The following is a 22,297-nucleotide window of genomic DNA, read 5'->3' as shown; positions in this document are numbered from 1 at the left end:
GCAACTATATCCTGAGGCCTACTGCCTCTAACACTGGTGGTGGTATATAGACATCATCACTAGTAGCCCTTGGTTGGCTTCTCCTCCATGAATTTCTCTATTTTAAAGCTTTCCAAGTTGGTGGTCATCACTCCATTGTGTGGGAGCAAATTCAGTAGTCTACGGGCATGTCTGCACCACGCCTTATCCCGGGGATCGTCCCGGGATCATCCCTGTGCATCCACATGATGGGAGGCAAGATCCCTTCATTTCCCTGAGATAACTAGGATGGCTTTCAGCACGATTTTCTCCACGGTCTCGGGATCATCTGGAGACCACGGGAGGTGTGGGCAGCCGTCCCGGTTTTATCCCGGCTCCTCGCGAGTAAATGCGAGGAACCGGGAACCACCCATGGGACACGGAGCTCTTCAGGTGCCCCGGGCCCATTGGGGGTGGGGTGGGGTGGGAGGAGCGGGAGCATTTTTTCCTCTCCATACCTTTGGCGGAGGACTGCCTGTGCGCTCCTCTCCTGGTTTAAAAAACAATGGTTGCCACACTGTCCTTCCTGGACGTTGCACAGCCATCTAGACACCCAGGGAGGATCGCGGAAGCCGGTAAGTCCGCGATCCTCTCACTACACCCATGTGTAGATATGCCCTAAGAATGCACAGTGGGGAGAAATACCTGCCCTGATTCTCCCACCATTTGGATTCATAGAATCATAGAATAGCAGAGTTGGAAGGGGCCTACAAGGCCATCGAGTCCAACCCCCTGCTCAATGCAGGAATCCACCCTAAAGCATCCCTGACAGATGGTTGTCCAGCTGCCTCTTGAAGGCTTCTAGTGTGGGAGAGCCCACCACCTCCCTAGGTAACTGGTTCCATTGTCGTACTGCTCTAACAGTCAGGAAGTTTTTTCTGATGTCCAGCTGGAATCTGGCTTCCTTTAACTTGAGCCCGTTATTCCACGTCCTGCACTCTGGGAGGATCGAGAAGAGATCCTGGCCCTCCTCTGAGTGACAACCTTTTAAGTATTTGAAGAGTGCTATCATGTCTCCCCTCAATCTTCTCTTCTCCAGGCTAAGCATGCCCAGTTCTTTCAGTCTCTCTTCATAGGGCTTTGTTTCCAGACCCCTGATTCGTTGGGTGACCACAGGTTTTAGTATTATAGGAGAGCTTTTTCCCCAATCCAGTTTCTCCACAGTGCACCTAATTTTCTCTTTCTTTCTTTCTTTCTTTCTTTCTTTCTTTCTTTCTTTCTTTCTGTTTTTTATGCTAAAAAGACCCCAACCTTTCCTCCAGATCCTTGATCACACTGATAGCCCTTTTCTCCAGCTCTGCTTCCTTGGGGCCCGTGGTGGATCAATCTTAAGTAGTGAACAGTTCCTCAGCCATTTTGTGATGGCCAGCACCTTGGGCAAGACACCCTCGGTGGGCCTCCTCCTTCGCTGAGTCAACTTCACCACCATGGTTACTAGCTCCTCTTGCTCCTCGTCCATCCAGGGAGCAAGTACGCAGAGCCATCCACTTCTCCTCCTTCTCACCACCACTGTTTTCTGGGCCAGAGTGAGAAGCAGGTGAACAACCAGATTGCAATGATAAGGAGGAGGGATGTCTCCAGAGGCTCTTCTCAGTGGACCCCTGCTTTGGTGTGGCCCCTTGGCAGTGGCCCAACTCTGCATACTCTTGATGCTAGCCCTCATGTAGGGCCCATTCTCAGGGACCATTGGAAGCTTCTCTCTTGGGGCTAATCATAGTTGGGGGGATGGAAAGGGTTAAAGCCCCTTCTGCATGCCTACTATTAACTGCTTTATTTATTTATTTATTTATTATAGCAATTATATCCTGCCTTTTTTCCTCCGAGGTGCGTGTGTGGGCAGGTGGGACTCAAGGTGGTCAAGACATGTTCAATATTGCTGATTCGTCAGACAGATGTTGACATCTCTTTATTTCACGGACAAATAATTAAGCTATAAAGGATCATAGCCGACATTGTTGTGAAAGATGTATCATAATCATAGGCGCGCTTGAATGGGAAAAAGATGAAAGGAATCCAAGAACTAGTAACCGATCAAAGAAAAATGGTTGAACATTTATGGATGGGAGTCTCGATGTGCTCTATTTGCTCGGTAGGGCTCAGTGAGCTTTCACAAGTTTGGCCCCAACCCAACATCCACCACCTGGCAGGTTCTACCACCTTGCACGGTGATGGTGGCAGGGTGGGAGGGGAGCACCATGGCACTCCCTTCCCTTTTTGCCACTATCACCAGCACAGAGGTTGGGAGAGTTTATTATTGCATTTATATCCCACCTTTCTTTCCCTCCAGGGAACCCAAGGCAGTGTACATAATCCTCCTCCTCTCCGTTTTATCCTCATAACTACAACCCTGTGAGGTGGGTTGGGCTGAGAGTCTGCGACTGGCCCAAAGTCACCCCGTGGGTTTCCATGGCCGAGTGGGGACTAGAACCCAAATCTCCCGACTCCTAGTCCAACACTTTAGCCACTACACCACTATTTATTTATTTATTTTATGTATTTTACTGCAATGCGTTATACGTGGGGCTGCCTTTGAAAACAGTCCGGAAGCTTCAGCTGGTACAAAATAGGGCAGCAAGGTTATTAACAGGGACTGGCCGTCGAGATCACATTACGCCAGTCCTTTTACAACTTCATTGGCTGCCAGTCCAGGTCCGGGCCCAATTCAAAGTGCTGGTATTGACATTTAAAGCCCTAAACGGTTTGGGGCCAGGTTATCTGAAGGAACGCCTCCTCCCATATGTACCTGCCCGGACCTTAAGGTCATCTACAGGGGTCCTTCTCCGGGAACCCCTGCCAAAGGAAGTGAGGCAGGGGGCTACCAGGAGGAGGGCCTTCTCTGCTGTGGCACCCCGGTTGTGGAATGAGCTCCCCAAAGAGGTCCGCCTGGCGCCTACACTGTACTGCTTTCGTCGCCAGCTGAAGACCTTTTTATTCACTCAGTATTTTAACACTTAACTTTAACTTAAATTTAAATTTTACTGTTTTAAGTCTGTATTTTAATCTTATATCAACTTTGCTGTGTGGTTTTATCCTGGTTGCGCTTTTTATACTGTATTTCGTAATTGTGTTTTTAACCTGTTGGGTGTTTTATTGTGGTTTTAATTTTTGTGAACCGCCCAGAGAGCTTCGGCTATTGGGCGGTATAAAAATGTAATAAATAAATAAAATAAATAAATAAATTATTTATTACATTTTTATACCGCCCAATAGCCGAAGCTCTCTAACATAGAGCCCTCCACTACTGGCTCTTTAACATAGACTCCATAGCAAATGATGTTTTATCATCATTTTTAGTGGCCCTTAGTCATCAGAAATTTCATATCTGTTGATGGGTTTCCCCATTGAACTCCCTGTACTCTCTCCTGATGTACAGCCAGCCCTTGCTTTCCATCTCCCTTGTATTCCAGTCATAATTTTCCACTCTGCGCCATGACAAGCCATGTAATTTAACTATACACCCACCAAATGAATGGTAAGTGCCAAATGACAAATTTGGTGATCACTGTTCAACCCTCAGCACACTGACAAGGCAAACTGTTATGAAATATAGACAAAAAGCAGGATGGCCATATGAAAAGGAGGACAGGGCTCCTGTGTCTTTAACAGTTGTATTGCAAGGGGAATTTCAGCAGGTGTCATTTGTATGCATACAGCTCCTGTTGAAACTCCCTCTTCATCCCAACAGTTAACGCTACAGGAGCCCTGCCTTGTTCTGTATCTGGTCGTTCTAGTATAGCTCCTGCAGCTTTAACTGTTGTGATGAAGAGGGGATTTCACCAGGTGCTGCATGCATACAAATGACACCCGCTGAAATTCCCTTTTCAAGGCAACGGTTAAAGACACAGGAGCCCTGTCCTCCTTTCCATGTGGTCACCCTACAAAAAGCCATTCACAAAATGGAAATGTGGGCTGCTTTAGCCCTGCAGTGTCTTGAGTTAACTAAATACACAATGCAAACACTTTATTCCTTCTGCTTCCTTTAAACCGTAAAAGTCAAAATACCCAGCGTTCTTACGAAATATAATAATTTTAAAAAACAAGATTGATTGCAGGAAACGGACTTAAAGCTTTCAGAACACTTTTTCATTCACTGGCTTCCGATGAGCAATAATGCACCAAGGCCCAACCAGGCGTAATGAATATCTACCACTTTGACCCGATGATGTGTTTTAAGTGGTTGTTTCTTCTTCCGCGAGGGCGCTTGCCACAAGAAATCCATTATGCATGAAATGACCAGGAAATTCTAAACAGGCACTTAAGTATTTTTTTAGCTTGGCCTGCAGAGCCAAGGAGGTATTTAAATTACAAAGTATTTAAAGAGTAATGAGAAGACAAAGCAATCTGAAGGCAAAGTAGCAGAGGGGAACGTGTGTGTGTGTGTAATTTGTTGTTGTTGTTATTTTAAAATCATAGAATCGTAGAATAGTATAATTGGAAGGGGCCTATAAAGCCATCGTGTCCAACCCCCTGCTCAATGAAGGAATCCACCTTAGAGCATCCCTGACAGATGCTTCTCCAGCTGCCTCTTGAAGTCCTCTAGTGTGGGAGAGTCCACAACCTCCCTAGGTAACTGGTTCCATTGTCGTACTGCTCTAACAGTGAGGAAGTTTTTCCTGATGTCCAGCCGGAATCTCGCTTCTTGTAACTTGAGCCCATGTTTCCATGTCCTGCACTCTGGGAAGATTGAGAAGAGATCCTGGCCCTCCTCTCTGTGACAACCTTTCAAGTATTTGAAGAGTGCTATAAGGCGTCTTAGGCTACCATTCTGTTGTGCAGAAAGTAGCCTGTATGAACATAAGCAGTGGTGTAGTGGCAAATGCAGGAACTCATCATGAGATCCTCCAGAGCCATAATCCCAAGGAGAATCCAGCATCACATCCAAGGAAGGAGTGTGTGTGTGTGTGTGCATGTACCTACTGGACAGATAAACTAGGAATGGGGAGGGGCTGTTGAACGGAGAGGCCGTGCATGTACCTACTTTGATTTACACCCACACCTGGCTTTCTATGAGCAATAGGATGCAAGGGCCCAACCAGGATTCATATCACAGCATGACCGCCCTCTTGTGATAATCAGCTGAAAGTATGCTCCACTGAACTCAGTGGTTCTTACTTCTGACTACATAGGTCCAGCGTGTCAAACATGCTGAGCTTTCACAAAAGACCTACAGCCAGCTAAAATGCCTCTTTTAGCATCTAATTAGAAATGCAAACAACTCGCGAAGATGTATTACCATTTAAATTACTAGCATGAAGTAGGCACTCCATCAAAGAAAAAGAAAGATGGATCCAGCTCCTGCTTGATTACAGTCTTCATTTTGTGACTTCCTACATCTATCACAAGCAACAGTAAAATTATAAAGCCTCTTTATCATCACATTAGTCTGGCATTCTGCTCCCACAGTGGCCAACCAGATGCCTGTGGGAAGCCCACAAATAGGACATGAGTTCAATATCTCCTTCTTACGTTTGTTCCTCAGAAACCATTGAATTTGGGAGTTTGCAGCTACATTGATAGAAGAAATAGCCTTAAGTTGCACCATAAGTCAGGTCCATCACTATAGAGCAGTGATTCCTAAACTTTTTCAGGTAACCGCCCCCTTGGTTCCACAAAGTCATGCCCAGTGCCCCCTACCCTACACTATAAAAATCGTTATTCAGAATAGCGGTTTTCAACAACCCACTAAGGAAGATAATAATAACATTCAAAACAGTAACAATTAATTGAATATTTATTCAAAATCCGAAGCACCCACTGCAGGCTTGCCGAGGGACAGAGGGAAAAGAGAGTGAACGCCTCTAGTTTGCAGCCGGCATGGCGGGGCATACCAAGCAGGGTATGTCTCTTCATTAGCATTTTGGTGTTTTCGAAACATTTCAATTCACCGTTAAAAGGACTCTTCTTAAATGATATTAATGCATGTGTGGATTCTTCCTCTATATGGCTTGGGACCAAACTTTTTAGACCTTCTGGAGAGGCGCTTCTCAGAAAAGACCACCTCGAGTGCCCCCCTGCCGCCCCTTTGCCTATTAGCGCCCCCTGCTGACCCCTTGCCTCTTTATTATTTATTTATTTATTTAGAATATATATATATCCGCTCCCCATTGAAAAGTTTCAAAGAGGTATACAAGATAAAATGAAAATAAAAACAGAATAAAACAGTTAAAACAAAATTTAAAAGAAGCAAAAACAGAGATTCAAGGCTGCTCTTAACGCCACCCTATGCAATCCACCCACCCACCCCAAGGGGGCAGTACTGCCCACTTTGGGAACTACTGCTATAGAGAGTTGGGGGGCTTCAATGCAGAATTGTTCATCATGCATTCATGAAGGTAATTTATTATCATGATGCAGCCTAAATCTCATCATCTTGATGGCCTCAGAGCTCCGTTCATTTCCCTACCCACTGCCTTTAAGGAAACTACAATTGTGTCCCTTGGGAATGTACACCGGAGCTCTAAGTGGTATTATATTTAGCAGCCAGATCTGCACCACTGAAAGTGTTTTGAAAAAGGTATGTGGAACGTGTCATGAGCCCCAACTGTTGTCAATGCACTTCAATACCATTACAAAGCAGTAGTGTAGATCTGGTCTACGGCTACATAATAAAAAGTTTCTCTGGGGGCAAATGGGAAATAACAAGCAAGTCAGTCACGGCAGGTTGGTATCCATGTGATGTATCATTGTTTGTTTTTTAATTGCATTTTTCACTTTGAAAGTTCAATGCCTTGTTGACTCTTCTGCAGCAGCAGTAGGAGCAGCAATTATCATCATACATTACAAGGGCCAGGCAATTACAAACATTTTGACAGTTGGGATTTCACAAAGTGGCAAGGTGGGCTAATTAATGTCACCTGGACCCCTCCCCCAAAATTGCCCACCTCTGTTTTAGGGATTCCACCTTCTTCTTGGTGTCTCTGGGAGTAACGGACAGTTCCAAGCACGTAGTGCTGTTTTCCACATCAATTCCATTTAATTGGGTTGACAATCACATTCATGCAGGTGGATGCTGGCTTATGATGAACCAAGAGTTGGGTTTTTCTATTTGTCCTTTCTCCTCCCCTATCTCTCTCCCCCCCCCGGGATCCCCCCCGGCGCTCGTATGAGTGCTGTGCCCAGTCCGTGGCTTCGCCTGGCTACTCGCGAGTAAGCGAGCAGCTGCAAAAAGCCACGGACCCTGCTAGACATTCCGTATCCCCAGCCTCAGGCCGGGGCTGCGGAAAAACCGGGCCATAAGCGAATCCGCTTATGCCGGGTTAAGGGAGGTTTTAGCGCGGCCTGACCCCGGATTCCCCTGTACGTCATCTGGATGCACAGGAGGGAAACCGGGCCTCACACTGCGCTAACACCTTGTCTAGCAATGGCCATAGTCAGTTGATGTATATTAAACAATACTGATAATAAAGAAAGCTCAAGAGTGATTGTGTGAGAGAAAGGAAAGCGTGTATGTGAAGAGAGAAAGGATTGGATGAGAGGTTTTAAAAAGGTTTTGAAAAGTTTTGTTTTGAAACAAAGTTTGTGAACCTTAAAATAAATTTTTATTCAGTTTGTTTTAACTACCACAAAAATCCCACGTGTCTCTTTAGCAGTTATCATCTGCAGTTATATACATTTAACACCCACTCTGACATTAAATCACCATCAGCACATATAATTCACAGGGCTTTGATTTATTACTGAAATCCTTCCAATTTAACCCCTTTCTCCACATAGTTTGGAGAAAGGCGGTGGTTGTCCCTCGCCTCAGGCTCCTCAAGTGGTGGGGCTTAGCTTGAGCAGGGAGTGTCCGTGGACAGGCCTGTTGTTCAGAGACTGTGTCGTGACACTCGCCAAGCTGTCAAGGAGCTCACACAAACAGCACCAGGGGGGCGAGCATCCGACAAGTTGGACCTGGGTGAGTTTGTCCATCCCTACGTTCCATAAGGAAGAAATCCTCACAGTTCTGAGCAGGGCCAAATTAAGGCCAGCTGATGCCTTAAGCACAGCCCTGTAATGGTGCCCCTTTGGCCCTTCCGTTGCTTAGATGGCAAGACATACAGGGCTTTGCTAGACCTACCTGGGAATCAGTGCTGGAGAAGCGGCGATCCTGCGCTACAAGTAGCACGGGCCATTGCTCCAATCCAGAAGTCAGACGTGACGGGCTGCAGGAAAGCCCCGTCGCGTCTTCCATTTTGTTTCCCTCTTAAAGGGCCGGGTGCGCAGGAGTGCACCAGAGGAAAAGGTAGGTGGTTTGTTTGGTTTTTTTTTAAAAAAAACTGTTCCCCGCCCCCCTGCCCCCGATTCCCCCCCCGGCAATCTCCGATTCCCCGCCGCGATCTCTGCTCCCTGCCACCGTGATCTCCAATTCCCCCCATCTCCCCCCCTGCCCTGATGGCCACAGCCGCTTTCCCCAGCTACTCGTTTTTAAATGCGGTAGCCGGGAAAAGCGGCGGACCAGGCTACACGCCCGCGGTCTCAGGCTCAGCCCGAGACCGCAGGAAATACTGGGGCACAAGTGGTGCTGGTTACCCCGGGGCCAGGGAGGTTTGACCCCTGGCTGAGCCCGGGATCCTCGTGCATCATCTGTACACGCAGGGACGAGCCCGGGCCTCGCACCGGGCTAACTCTTTGTCTAGCAAGGCCCTAAGTCTCAATAAGTGCTGAAGGTGAAATAAGACATTAAAAGCTCAGTTTTCTTCAAGGCCTTCCCCTACGCCAGAACACACAACTATATTAAATATAAACTTTTATTATATTTATTTAAAACTAAATAGCAGCAAGCAATGTAAGCCAATTACTTATAACTAGGGCAACAGAAAAAAAATACAATTTTTCATCACTGTTTTATGCATTTTTTAAAATAAAACTGTTATAAGGGTAAAATGCAAATGCAAAAATTTATTGAAAATGATTTTTAATCTGGAATTCCTTAAAATTAGATGGCTGCAGCTATGGTACTGGTACTCTGTGGTGCCCCCCCTTCCTTTGGTGCCATAAGCATGTGCTTCTATTGCTTAAAGGTTAATCCGGGGCTGATTCTGAGAACGATATGGGGTGGGGGAGAGAACTTTTGTGCCCATTTCTCATCAGTTTATCTTCAATGGCCCATCTACACATTTAAGTCATGACTTGACCCTGAAGTCCTCAACACAGGAACGACCCTGCATAAATCCACCCTATGAGGTTTGTGGATTGCTGTCAAGACCCAGCAGTGGTGCCAGGAAAAAAAAAATTGTATTGGGAAGGACATAGGAGGGTCAAAGTACATGGTAGAGGGAAGCATTTCCTTCAAGTAGCCACAAGGTCACAAGGCTGGTGTGTGTGTGGTTTGTCTTGTAAGTCATGGTTCTGCCTATATCAACACCACTGATGTGATCAAAATGTAGCAAAAGATATTTTCTGTGCATGTTAAAGGATGCCTGGCAATTTCTTTTGATTTGAATGATCACCCTCCCCTGTGTGTTCCTCATGGCTAATTCTGCCCCACCCCTCTGAAAAGAGAGCAAGGGGTGTACGGCGTAATTCCAATTACTGACAACAGCAATCCTTTTATACGTCTGTTTCCACATGTATATATTTTTAAATAATATGGTCCTTCTTTTTCCTGGGCGTGCTTCCAGTTCTGCTTCAGAGAAACAGTGAAAGATGGCTTTACTGTTCCTCACCCTTTTAGCAATTTACTTGTCATCAAAGAGAAATGACTAAGAAGTGAAGGAACCCTGCCATCTCCTATTGGCCCTGGCAATTTGGGAAAGTCAGTTAAATAATGTTAACAAACAAACTTTGCAAGGGGCTACAGGAACACTCTCTCCACTTTCTCTTTCTGCAATCTCATTTCCCTCCAAACTGCAACTTCATGATATGGTTTCGTCAGTTATAACACAGGCCTCATCTACACCTAGAGGCCTTCTGAGATGGGAGGCGGGGAGAATCCCAGGCTTACCTGCTTCTGGGATCGTCCCCCTGCATCTAAACACCAACGTGTCATCCTGGACATGAAGAGGGACGTTTGTGGCACGGTCTTGTTGTTTTTGGGGAGACATTCACAGAATTGTGGGGGGGCAATCCAGTGCCACAGTGAGGTTCTTTTTAAAAAAATATTGGAAAAATTCGGTGCTAGAAAATGCTGACTGCCATTTTGGGGATGGTGAAAATGCTGCCACCCACCTGATGGGCATGGAACCCCCCTGCACAGCTCCATATCCATTAGAAGAGCCCTGCTACTCACAGGAAGCAGGAAGGACTGCTTTGAGGCCAACAGTTTTCTGTTACGCTCCTAGTTAAGAGACACTGTTTAGTTGCAAACGAGTATGCTTTAATTCTTTCAACCCAAGCAAATAGCATGCAGGCCCACGTCTTCAGGATATAAACGGCTTGCAAAAATAGGAAACTCAATTGAAATCATGGAGTGAAATTGGTCTTGATTTGAAGGGCATGTCTACACCAGGCGATATTCCGGGGATCGTCCCTGTGCATCCACATGATGCACAGGGGATCCCAGGAGCAGGGAGGGATGTGTCAGGGTCCGGGGCGTGGGCAGCAAGGCCTCAGTGCAGGAAGACCAGGGCCAGGATGGAAGTGGAACTGACAATAGAGCCCAGGCAGGGCCGGAGGCAAAGGCAAGGTCCAGAATCCAAAAGCAAACAGAGTCCAAGCAGGGCCGGAGGCAAAAGGCATGGTCAGGCACAGCAAGGTCTGGAATCACAGGAACAGGCTACAGGAGACCATGTCGCTGTGGCAAAGGCTGGGGTGGAAATGCTGTTCTTATATAGCCTTTTCCTGGCTGTTCCCAGCTGGTCTGCATCAGCCCATCTAGGAGTGCTGGCTGATATGGGCCTGGGTCCTGCAACTACTCTGCAGCTGGCAAGGTGCACTGCGGCTGCCAGGTTGTGCTTCAGGACAGATCCTGACAGGATGATCCCTCCATTTCCCCGAGATATTGACATAGCTTTTTTCCTCGGTTTTTCCCATGGTCCCGGGATGATCCCGGGACAATTTCCTTGTGGTGTGGCCTGGCTTCTTCCCTCTTCCCCATGAGTAGCAGGGGTTATCAGAGGGAAGGAACCGGGTTTGGGAGAGTCCAGGGCCATCAGGGGTGAGGTGGGGTGGGGGTGGGGTCAGGGCAGGCACGACATCCTCCTTCCTCCCTGCACAGAGGGGGAGGATCTCGCGATCAGCATATCGTGAGATCCTCCCCCAGTGTAGACATACCCAAATAAATCCATCCTGTGCCTCCTTGCAAGTCATTGCTGGGTGGAACGGCGTTGACTTGCATTGTCAGAAAGCTGTGAATTTTGCTCATTGGATTATTTTTAATTAGTTTTTTAAAAAAAAGAGTCTGGAGGCTGTCCCCCTTCAGCCCTGCCGTTTGCTTCTATCTCTGAGTTTTAAGCAGTTCATTATGAACTTCAACAGATGCTCTTTGTCACATGTACACATTACAAGAGCCAGTTCCACTCTCCCGGCCCAACACTTGGCTATAGGCAATAATAATGACATTATTCCATTTTCCATTTCCTCGGCTACTCGTGTGTCTGCCCTGGCTCATTAGCATTCTTATTTTAATGAATAAAAAGCTTTTCAGAGGTAGGCTGTGAGCAAAATGAGAGAAGGTGAGCGTGTTAGAGAAGGCTCACGCTAGAATGAACCCCTGTCTATCCCAGACCGTTGTCTACAGTTTAGCCCTTACATTAGGGCTGTAGAACTTATTTCGGATCGAGGCCCAAATTAAATTTTGGAGAAGTGCTCAGAGGCTGCATTTCAGGGGTGGCTGGGACCAAAGTATCAAACAAACCATATTTTAGCCTGAGGCTCTTACTGCACTATTCAAATTCTTATAGAATCATAGAATCATAGAATAGCAAGGCCATCGAGTCCAACCCCCTGCTCAATGCAGGAATCCACCCTAAAGCATCCCCGACAGATGCTTGTCCAGCTGCCTCTTGAAGGCCTCTAGTGTGGGAGAGCCCACAACCTCCCTAGGTAACTTAAAAGGTTGTCACACAGAGGAGGGCCAGGATCTCTTCTCGATCCTCCCAGAGTGCAGGACACAGAATAACGGGCTCAAGTTAAAGGAAGTCAGATTCCAGCTGGACATCAGGAAAAACATTCTATGAATGAAGCCCTTGGGAGAAGCTTTTCAGCCTTTTACAAAGGGAGAAAAATAACTGCATATGAGCCAGGAAGCCACCAACGAAATTAGCTGTGCGGGGGGAGAGATGTAGCCGTATGTGGAGGCCTGGAGGGTCAGATTCGACTCACAGCCAGTGATTCTTCACCTCTGCTTCATGCCATTGTAGCTTACCCCCTCTACGTACAGAGAACAGGATGGTGCTCTTTGCCAACTTGTTCTTTGCCTTAGTCAGCAAAATGTCTTGGGCCAGCTCTAAGAGTGAGGTTTCAGATTGCCATATTTAGACCTTTGTTTTTAGTTGCTGGAGTGAGAATTTGAATTGGTTCCTTAATCAATAACAGCATGGGATTTAATCACTGAAATAAATATCATTCACACACACATGGGGAGAGAGACACTGGCGGGGGGGGGGGCAGTGATCAGGCCAGACCACGTGGTGGGGATTCAGGTCCTTAAAGTCTAGGAGGGCCCAGAACAATGCTTTGACAGCTGGCAGCAGCAATAGTATCTGCTGCACTGCCAAAAAAAAAAAAAAGGTAATATAGAGTAATTTGGAAAATGTATTTTTTAGGGAAGGGAAAAAAATGGGTGGAAAGTATAGGTAACCCGCTCTTGAGGTTTCACTGGGAAATTTGGAGTAAATATAAAGGGGAGTTGCTCCCGAGTAACTCACCTCTATCACCGGTAATAAAGCTAAAGAATTTCCCGGACGAATTAAAGAGTAGATTAAGTAAAGTCTTAATAGAAAAAAATAAAATGAAATTAAGGGAATGGTTAAGAGAAATGAATACAAGAGAGGATTTGGAAGAGGTTTTAAAAGATAAAAAATTAACTTGGTTAAATTATTGGCAATTAGAACAGTGGACCAAAAAGTGGGTAAGAGAAAATGGAGATTGTAGAGAATTGACGAAGTTTGAGGAATTAATAGTTAAGAAAGAAAATGATAAGGGAAAAAGAACAGCGTTGAAAAGGTTAATGAGTGAAATATCTAGAATATTGTTGGAGAAAGGGTCGATGGATAGTTCAGGTAAAATGGTTTGGGAGACGGATTTGAATGTACAAATAGGACAACAGAGCTGGGAGGGACTATGGAAACAAAGAGCGTTGAGAAATATGTCAGTAAGAATAAAAGAGAATTATTTTAAAATTATATGGAGGTGGTAACTAACCCCGGTTAGATTAAATAAGATAAATAATAAGCATTCAGTAAATTGTTGGAGAGGATGTGGGGGAAAAGGAATGTATTTACATATGTGGTGGGAATGCAAATATGTTCAAAAATTGTGGAAGATGGTGTTTTTGGAGATTGAAGAAATTGTGGGAATGAAGATAGAACGAACACCGAAAGTTGCATTACTGTCACTATTTGAAGATTTAAAATGTAAAAAAGAAATTAAGGAATTGATAACGAATATGCTGACTGCAGCAAGATTGATTGTAGCTAGGAACTGGAAGATTCAAGGGGAATATTCTATTGAAGAATGGTACAAGAAGTATGGGATATAGCTATTAATGATAAATTGACTTGTAACATTAAATGGAGAAGAGGTATAGCTAAAACAAATGATTTTGAAGGAATTTGGAAACAGTTCCTAATATTTGTGTTTTCTAAGGGAAGTGGGAAACCACCAGTAGAAGAAAGTATGAGATTTTGGAATCAGGAATGAGATCCCGAGGTGGGGGGTGCATGTATATGTTAAGTTAATTATGTTATATAGAGATGATATTGATGTTATTCAACATTTATGTAGTATGTTTTTGCTTTAATTGTATTGGTGTATGTTTAAGTATTGTAGAAAATAAATATATATATATATAAAAAAAAGGTGTCTGGAGGAAAGTGGGAAGCCAATTGATGCTGCAGGCTGGTTCCCACAGTGAAGCATCTTAAAGTAAATACTTTTTATTTCTAATTTTCAGTAACAGTGATCTGAACCGATCAGACTCTGCTTTTGGGGATCACGTCTCATGAGGGCACCGGAGCAGAGCAATGTTAGGGACGGGTGAACGAGTGATGTTCAGGACCGCTAGGATTCTCCAATTGTCACCTCGCCATTCGTCTCGTGCCGAATTCCCTTCTGTGTTGGCAGTTGGTGTTTCCAGAAATCAAGCAGCGGTCGGATGGGAGTTTTGCGCGAACTCTGCAAATTTGTGCAAATTTCCTCCATACACTGATACGGGGCTGATTCAGTCTACTGAGGAAATTCACACACATTGGGAAAGTCTCTCAAATCAAACTGGGAATCAGGAAGAGGACAATTGTGAGCGTGTGTTTGGCAATTTGTGGATTTTTTTGGCAGACCCAGGCTCAGGCTTGCGTTGGAAGTTTTGCGCATGTTTTGTGAGCAGAAATGAAATTCTCAGACGTCCCGATGTGAAGATCACCTGTCCGGTGCCCTCAGTGGCTGCGCCCTCCCTCCCCTCCCGTTGTTTCTTGCTGCAACCTCCATCCTAACTCAACCTAGTGCTCTAACCTATATGCACTAACCTAGATGTAGTGCTCATGGATCCCACTACATCACACCAGCTCATAGGACACGGCCTTATATCAGCACCAGCTATTGATTTGTTTAGCCCAGTAATACCTTACCTGGTTGGCAGTGGCTCTCCAGGGATTTTTGACAGCCTCTGCTACCTGAATCTTTAGATTAGAAATGGGACTTCCTGCATGCAACAAATACTCTACCATTGAGCTACTGTCAGCCAATAGGTGAGAGCAGGAAGAATGCACAGAAACACCAGAATGTCCAAGAATCCTGGAAATGATTTTAAGGTGGGATTCAAGGTGGTCAAGACATGTTCAATATTGCTGACTCAACAGACAGATGTTGACATCTCCATTTAACGGAATAATAATAATAATGATAATACGTAATTTTTTCTCACCTCTCCATTCTGATCGAGGTGGGGAACAACAGTAAATATAAAATACATAAAACTGAATTAAAATATAATATACATTGTTAAAACATCCTAAAATCATTTTAAGAACATCCTAAAATTCCACTGGATAGGCCAGCCGGAAGAGATCAGTCTTAATAGCTTTCTTAAATGCTGATAGACTGTTAAGTTGACGAGTCTCCTCCGGCAGGCCATTCCAATTAAGCTATAAATGATCATAGTCGGCATTGTTGTGAAAGATGTATCATAATCATAGGCACGCTTGAATGAAAAAAAATGAAAGGAATCTAAGAACTAGTAACTGATCAAAGAAAAATGGTTGAATGCATATAGATGGGAGTCTCGACGTGGTCTGTTTGCTCGGTAGGGCTCAGTGAGCTTTCACAAGTTTTGTCCCAACCCAACATCCACCACCTGGCAGGTTCTCCACCTTGCACAGTGATGGTGGCAGGGTGGGAGAGGAGCACCATGACACTCCCTTCCCTTTTTGCCACTGTCACCAACACGGAGGTTGGGAGAGTTGCATACAACAGTGGTGGCAGCAGCAAGAAGGGACGGGAGCCTTGGCACACAACTCTCCCATTCTTTGTTCCAAACACAAGCTGAACAGGAGGCTCCTGGGAAATCCATCAAGCCCCGAGATGGCCGGCGTTCACCATGACAGACATTCCTACTTATAGAACATCCATCAGCTTTGAGTAGAACAGCATTTCCCTTTGCATTCATTACTAGGGGTGTGCACAGACCCCCCACTCTGCTTCACTTTAAGATCCGCCATTTTTGAATCGGCCCGCTCCGCCCCGCCCCCACTCCGCCTGTGCCCACTCCGCTCCGCTCGGAGCTCCGGATCCGGATCGGAGCTCCGGTCCCCCCCCATAGGGGGGGTTACCGGGCCCTGCCGCCATCGCCGCCCATGCGGTGACGGCGGCAGAGCCCGGTAAGGAGGAGGGGGGCCTTACCTGCCTCCGTCCGTGGTCCGTCGCCGTCTTCAATTGAGCCCGTGGTTCCACCAGGAAGTCTGGGCCGCAGCCCAGACTTCCTGCTGGAACCACGGGCTCAATTGGAGACGCTGACGGACCGCGGACGGAGGCAGGTAAGGGAGAGGAGGGCGGGGGGGTTACCGGGCCCTGCCGCCATCGCCGCCCATGCAGCGACGGCGGCAGAGCCCGGTAAGGGACCAAGGGGGAGGGGGCCTTACCTGCCTCCGTCCGCGGTCCGTCGCTGTCTTCAATTGAGCCCGCGGTTCCACCAGGAAGTCTGGGCCGCACTTGAGACGCTGACGGACCGCGGACGGAGGCAGGTAAGGGAGAGGAGGGCGGGGGGCGTTACCGGGCCCTGCTGCTGTCGCCGCATGGGCGACAGCGACAGCGGCAGGGCCCGGTAAACCCCACTTACCTTTCCGGCGGAGCTCCGGATCGAGGCGAAGGATCCGCCTTCACCTCGATCCTCTTCGCCACACTCCGCCGGCCCCCCAATCCTCTTCGCCTCCGCCTTAAGGGCAGGCGAAGCCCCCCCGCTCCGCTACTGCTTCTCCGGTCCGATTAGAAGCGGAGCACATCCCTATTCATTACCCTTCCTCACTGATTCTGTTTTATTTCCGCTGTAAGGCACAATTTAACATGGATACCAAGAATCCGGACCTCAGTTCTTCAATCAGTGGACCGCCTGTGAGGAATTGCAGTGCCCATATAAGCACCTGTAACATGGAGACCAACATTTCCTATGTGGATTTTTACCTTCACCAGCCACTGGTAGCAGCGGTCTTCATCATCTCCTACCTTTTCATCTTCCTCCTGTGTATGATCGGCAATGGAGTGGTGTGTTTCATTGTCCTGCGGAGTAAACACATGCGGACCGTCACCAACCTCTTCATCCTGAATCTTGCTGTCAGCGATCTGCTAGTGGGGATATTTTGCATGCCCACCACCTTATTGGATAACATTATATCCGGTAAGTCTTGTCATGGTCCTTGATGTTTGGAGGGTAGTATTGCTTCGGGCAAGGTGGCCTGCAAAATCTGATCAGAGTCAGGTGAACGGTTGCATTTTTCTGACTTACGGCATCCATAGTAGGGATGCATGAGAATGTCGTTTCCGTTCAAAAATCACTTGAAAATGCCTCTTTTGCAATCCCAAACTCAAATGCAAACGGGTGTGCGTTTTCTCTGAAAGTGTTCACAAATTCTGAAAATTGCGCTTGCAAAATGCGTACTTGAAAAATGCACAACTTTCTGAAAATGTGCAACTTTTAAATCACTCGTGGGTCAGGATTGGGCCCAGCATCTCTACAGAGACCGAGGCAGAGTCCGATGAAGAACAGTGCGAAGCAGTGAGGGAGGAACCAGATTCTCAGGGAGGCGACAGAGGAGGGAAGATCTCGCGTTGTGTTTAACGCAAGATCCCTCCTCTGTTTACACACGACGCGCGACGGCCTCAGAAGGAGAGGCGTCGCGCCCACCATTTAATTTTTTTTCTTAAAGGACCAGCAGCACGCAAAGGCTTGTGCGCAAAAGGTAAGGTTTTTTTAAAAATTTAAATAACTTTCCCTGCTCCCCACCCCACCCTACCCCCAATGTGCGCACATTCACACTGGTCACACATTCTGCGGACCCGGGCCAAAGGGGAGGGCTATACCCTGGGGCAAGGGACGCCCCGTCTAGCTATGGCCAGGGAAGAATCTAGATCAAACCCCAACCATAACCTCTCCATTGATGGGAACACAGCAAGTCACGTGGTGGTGGTGGGGAGGTGGGTGTGATAGATGCAAGGATCAGACGTAGGGTCAAATGGGAAGAGAAGAGCAGGGATGTAAGGTGTTCTACAAGGTTGGTCCACCATAAGAGTTTCCTATGAGTAGACGCTCCCTGAGGTTGGGACTGAGAAAGCCTTTCAGGTTCTGTACTGCAGACTGGCGCCAGATTTGCAACGCCTTTCTCTCCTACAGTAGTGTATCCCTCAAAGGTAGGCTATTTAGTGTTGTGCCAGCTTAATCAGGGATGTTAGCCTTAGGTTGCTTTAGGATCACAAGGTCTATAACCTGAACTGCTGTGGACTGATTGGTTTGCATAATAAAGCCTTTTTACTTGGAGGGCCTTGGACTGGTCGCCATGCTTTAGTTTATGGGGCAAATTTGTGCAGATTTGGGGATATTTTGCACAATTACCCCATTTGCGCAAAACAAACAGCAATCACAAACGCAAGTGCAAATCAAGGAGAGATGAGCAGGGAGCTGATGTAAAGAGTATCTTGGTGAACTCAAAGATTGCCTATTTGCCCATCCCTAGTCTATAGAGGTCCTTCCATAGCATTACTGACGTACTTTTCCCCATGGCTTTGGATCCAGACTGAATGTGAGTCCCATTGAACTCAATAGGACACATCGGTCATGATTAAACTTGAGTCCCCTTGATTTTAATAAGAACTGAACTACCTTGGTCTGGATCCACCCAATGCCATTCCTTGAAGAATAGGAATAAATATGCCCACGTTTTACAAATAAATTTCAAAGAAGTCATGTGGTTGCATCCTAGCTCTGCTTTTGATTTGTATAATCCAGAGGTGGGCAACCTGTGGCTCTTCAGATGTCATTGGACTACAACTCCCATCATCCTTCATCATTGGTTATGCTGGATAAGGCTGATGGGAGTTGCTTTTCAACAGTATGTGGAGGTCCACAAATTGCTCTTTCCTGCTATCATTCTTCAAGAGCCTGCACTGACCAATATAGATTATAATACTTAGCATTTCAGATATTCAAAATGCTCATCAACCCTTTCATTGTAACAATCAGACACACCCCACCCCTGACATGATTAAACATAGGTGGCTGCATCTGTCACGTCTAGTTGTACCTTTGTGTGTTGTTGACTGCTGAGATGATATGAACAGAGTTTTGATATCTTTATCTGACACAAGGTTTTATATTCCAGGATGGCCCTTTGGGAACGTTGTCTGCAAGATGAATGGGATGGTCCAGGGGATATCTGTCTCAGCTTCTGTCTTCACTTTGGTGGCAATTGCAGTTGACAGGTAGGACTGTGTAAGAACCTGGAGATCAGTGCAAAAGCACCCGTTTGGCTGTCCAAACTATCACTCATGGTTACAGGCATTGGGAGCAATAGCATTGTGCTGTAACATCAAGAAGAAGACATACATGGCAAGCAACATAATTGCAGAGTGAAGGGGTGATGTGAAAGCTTATTGCTCAATTAAAGGGTACTTAGCGAGGAAACTTGGACCTTTCAAAGGTGGGATTTTGTAGTCACCGTTCAACTAATGGAAGTCCTACCCAAAACTTTTGCAATTCAGGCTTCATGGGAAAAAAGACGAACAAGGATAAAGAGCGGAGATTCCAGGCAAGGAGCCTACCAGTGTAGGTAGATAGTTCAGCTGGATCTGGGCTTCATAGACACGTGTTCGTAACACAGGGGTAAAGCACATGCTTTGCATGGAGGGCCAGTTTAAGAAATGAGTCAGGTACTAGGCTCAGGAAAACTTCTAACTGAGATCTTGGGAGCTGTTTACAAGCAGAGGGGCAATATGCTGGCCCAGTGATCACTGGCTAACGCTGAAACATAGTTTAGAACTATGTGAATGAGCAGAAGCAGGACTGATGCGCTTCCATGCCTTCTCTGATATGACCCCAAGGAAGTGATTTATACCATCCACTTCCTGTTTTAAACTACCTGGAACTGATCATTAAGGGGTAAGTCTGATTAATGTAATCTATGGGTTCATCTACACCAATCAGGATATTCCACTATTTATTTATTTATTACACTTATATATTGCCCCACAGCCAGAGCTCTCTGGGCAGTTTACAGAAATTCTAAAATTGAGATAAAAACAAGTATACAATGTTTAAAATTTAAAAACACAGAACATACACACATAAAGCATTAAAAACCGTTAAAAAAACTAAACATGTGGGTGATTAAGATGTGCTGCCATATACTGGGCAAAGTGGAAAGTCTTAACCTGGCGCCGGAAAGATAGCAGCGTTGGCGCCAGGTGAGCCTCGTCAGGGAGATCGTTCCAAAGTCTGGGGGCCACCACCGAAAAAGCCCTGTCCCTCATTGCCACACTCCGAGCCTCTCTCGGAGTAGGCATCCGAAGGAGGACATTAGATGTTGAATGTAGTGACCGGATATATTCACGTCGGGAGAGGCATTCCTTCAGGTATTGTGGTCCTAAGCCGTGTAAGGCTTTATAGGTCAAAACCAGCACCTTGAATTGAGCTCGGAAACATACAGGCAGCCAGTGCAAGCGGACTAGAGCAGGTGTTATATGGACGAACCTTCTGGTTCCCGAAATCAATCTGGCCGCTGCATTTTGCACGAACTGCAGCTTCCGAACCGTCTTCAAAGGCAGCCCTATGTAGAGTGCATTGCAGTAATTTAACTTGGAGGTTACCAGAGCATGGACAACTGAAGCCACTATGAAAGCGGTACAAAAAGGCAGGAGCCACACTACTGCTTTACAGCAGTATTGAAATGCACTGACACCTGTTGGGGCCCATGACACATACGATATACTGCTTTCTTATCGCTTTCATAGTGGAATATCATGCTTGGTGTAGACGAGCCCTGTGTTTTCTTAACAAGCCAGCATCATAATGGTGCCTTCTCTCTCCATCGCAGGTTCCGTTCCATTGTTTATCCATTTAAACAAAAGCTCACCGTGTGGACGGCGGTTGTCATAATAGCCGTCATCTGGGTCCTGGCTATTGCCATCATGTGCCCCTCTGCAGTGATGCTGAAAGTGGAAGAAGAAAAACATTTCAGAGTGATGCTTGGCTATGGCAACAAAACCAGCCCCATCTACTGGTGCCGGGAAGACTGGCCCAATCAGGACATGAGAAAGATCTATACGACGGTCCTCTTCGCTAATATCTACTTGGCTCCTCTTTCTCTCATTGTCATCATGTACGCTCGGATAGGGATCACTCTTTTCAGTATAGCAGTGCCGGCCGCTGGGAAGCAAGGCCAGGAACGGCACTCTGTTTACAAGAAGAAGCTGAAAGTCATCAAGATGCTTCTCATTGTGGCCTTGCTTTTCATCCTCTCGTGGCTGCCTTTGTGGACCTTGGCGATGCTCTCGGACTATGCCGACCTGAACGAAGAGCAACTGCGGATCATCAATATCTACATCTACCCTTTTGCCCATTGGTTGGCCTTCTTCAACAGCAGCGTCAACCCCATCATCTATGGCTTCTTCAATGAAAACTTCCGCCGAGGATTCCAGGCGGCCTTCCGGCTTCAGCTCTGCTCAGGGGACGCAATGCCCAGGGAGACCTGTTCCCAGAGGGGGCAAAGCAACGCCGTTTTGCCAGCAGCTGTCCCCCAGCAGCCGGGCCATCACCTGACGGCGACTGCGACGGGGAGATCGACTCAGAAAGAGCACTGGGCAGACAAAACACAAGCGTTGATGATGGAAAACCTCGAAAAGGCTTCTAACAACAACGGCATTAAACAAGACTTGGTATAAGCTACCTCAACGGTTCAGTTTGGTGACGTTGCTGAACTACTCATGACATTCAAGCCCTGTCTGGCAAAAACAACAGCAACTGTTTTAGGACTTCACTGCCTGTACAGTGTGTAATTTTTGTATCATATTGGGTTGTTGGGAGAAGCGTGGGGGTGGGGGTGGGGATACGGTTCCTGTGTCAATATGAATCAGGAGTGATTCTGTCTTCATCTAAAATCAGTGTTTGGATTGCACCATCGCAACAGTCCCAAAGGCCTACCTACAAGCGGGCTCTGGATTCTAGCAGGATGCAGCTAATTGCAAATGCAGCTAGGAATGGGCAAAAATGTCCAACTGGGTTCATGAGGGCCAGGTGTGTGTATGTGTGTGCGTGTGTGTGTGTGTGTGTGTGTGTGTGTGTGAGGAGGGTGTTTTAGAAAGGCTTGAACAACTTTTGCAAGAGATACTTTCATTTAGTTGTCTGAAACTCTTCAAATTTGGAATTTTCCCACTCTTTAAACACAAGAGATCACCTGGATATAGAGTGAATGCACCCAAGCACCCCATGGCCTTAACATGGAGGATACTGCATAAACATTTACCTCTACTATGAATAGTTTTAAAATATGTCATATCACTGAAATAGCAGAGATTGCCTCCCTGAGAATTCTGTCTGTCCGCACAGAACGGTCACAGATTTGCCCTGTTGGCTCCCATTGCCTGGTCTGAAATCCTGCAGGTGTATTTATGTAATATTTATTTATTTATTTATTTATTTATTTATTTATTTATTTATTTATTT

At 46.3% G+C, this 22,297-nt stretch overlaps 1 protein-coding gene across 1 annotated transcript in view; it reads left to right on the top strand.

Moving 5' to 3' along the window:
* The window catches only part of NPFFR2 (neuropeptide FF receptor 2), a 38,696-nt gene extending 17,140 nt beyond the window's left edge, over positions 1-21,556 (top strand). Inside the window, exons 2-4 of the mRNA XM_063135207.1 lie at positions 16,639-16,981; positions 18,960-19,059; positions 20,670-21,556. Coding sequence (XP_062991277.1) covers positions 16,651-16,981; positions 18,960-19,059; positions 20,670-21,516 — 1,278 coding nt within the window. The 5' untranslated portion in view covers positions 16,639-16,650 and the 3' untranslated portion in view covers positions 21,517-21,556. The remainder of the gene's footprint in view (positions 1-16,638; positions 16,982-18,959; positions 19,060-20,669) is intronic.
* The last annotated feature ends 741 nt before the right edge of the window (positions 21,557-22,297 follow it).

Source organism: Elgaria multicarinata, chromosome 10, assembly GCF_023053635.1.
Source record: "Elgaria multicarinata webbii isolate HBS135686 ecotype San Diego chromosome 10, rElgMul1.1.pri, whole genome shotgun sequence".
Classification (NCBI taxonomy): domain Eukaryota; kingdom Metazoa; phylum Chordata; class Lepidosauria; order Squamata; family Anguidae; genus Elgaria; species Elgaria multicarinata.
The sequence above is the reverse complement of the archived record's forward strand: the minus strand, read 5'-3'. Positions and strand labels throughout refer to the sequence as shown.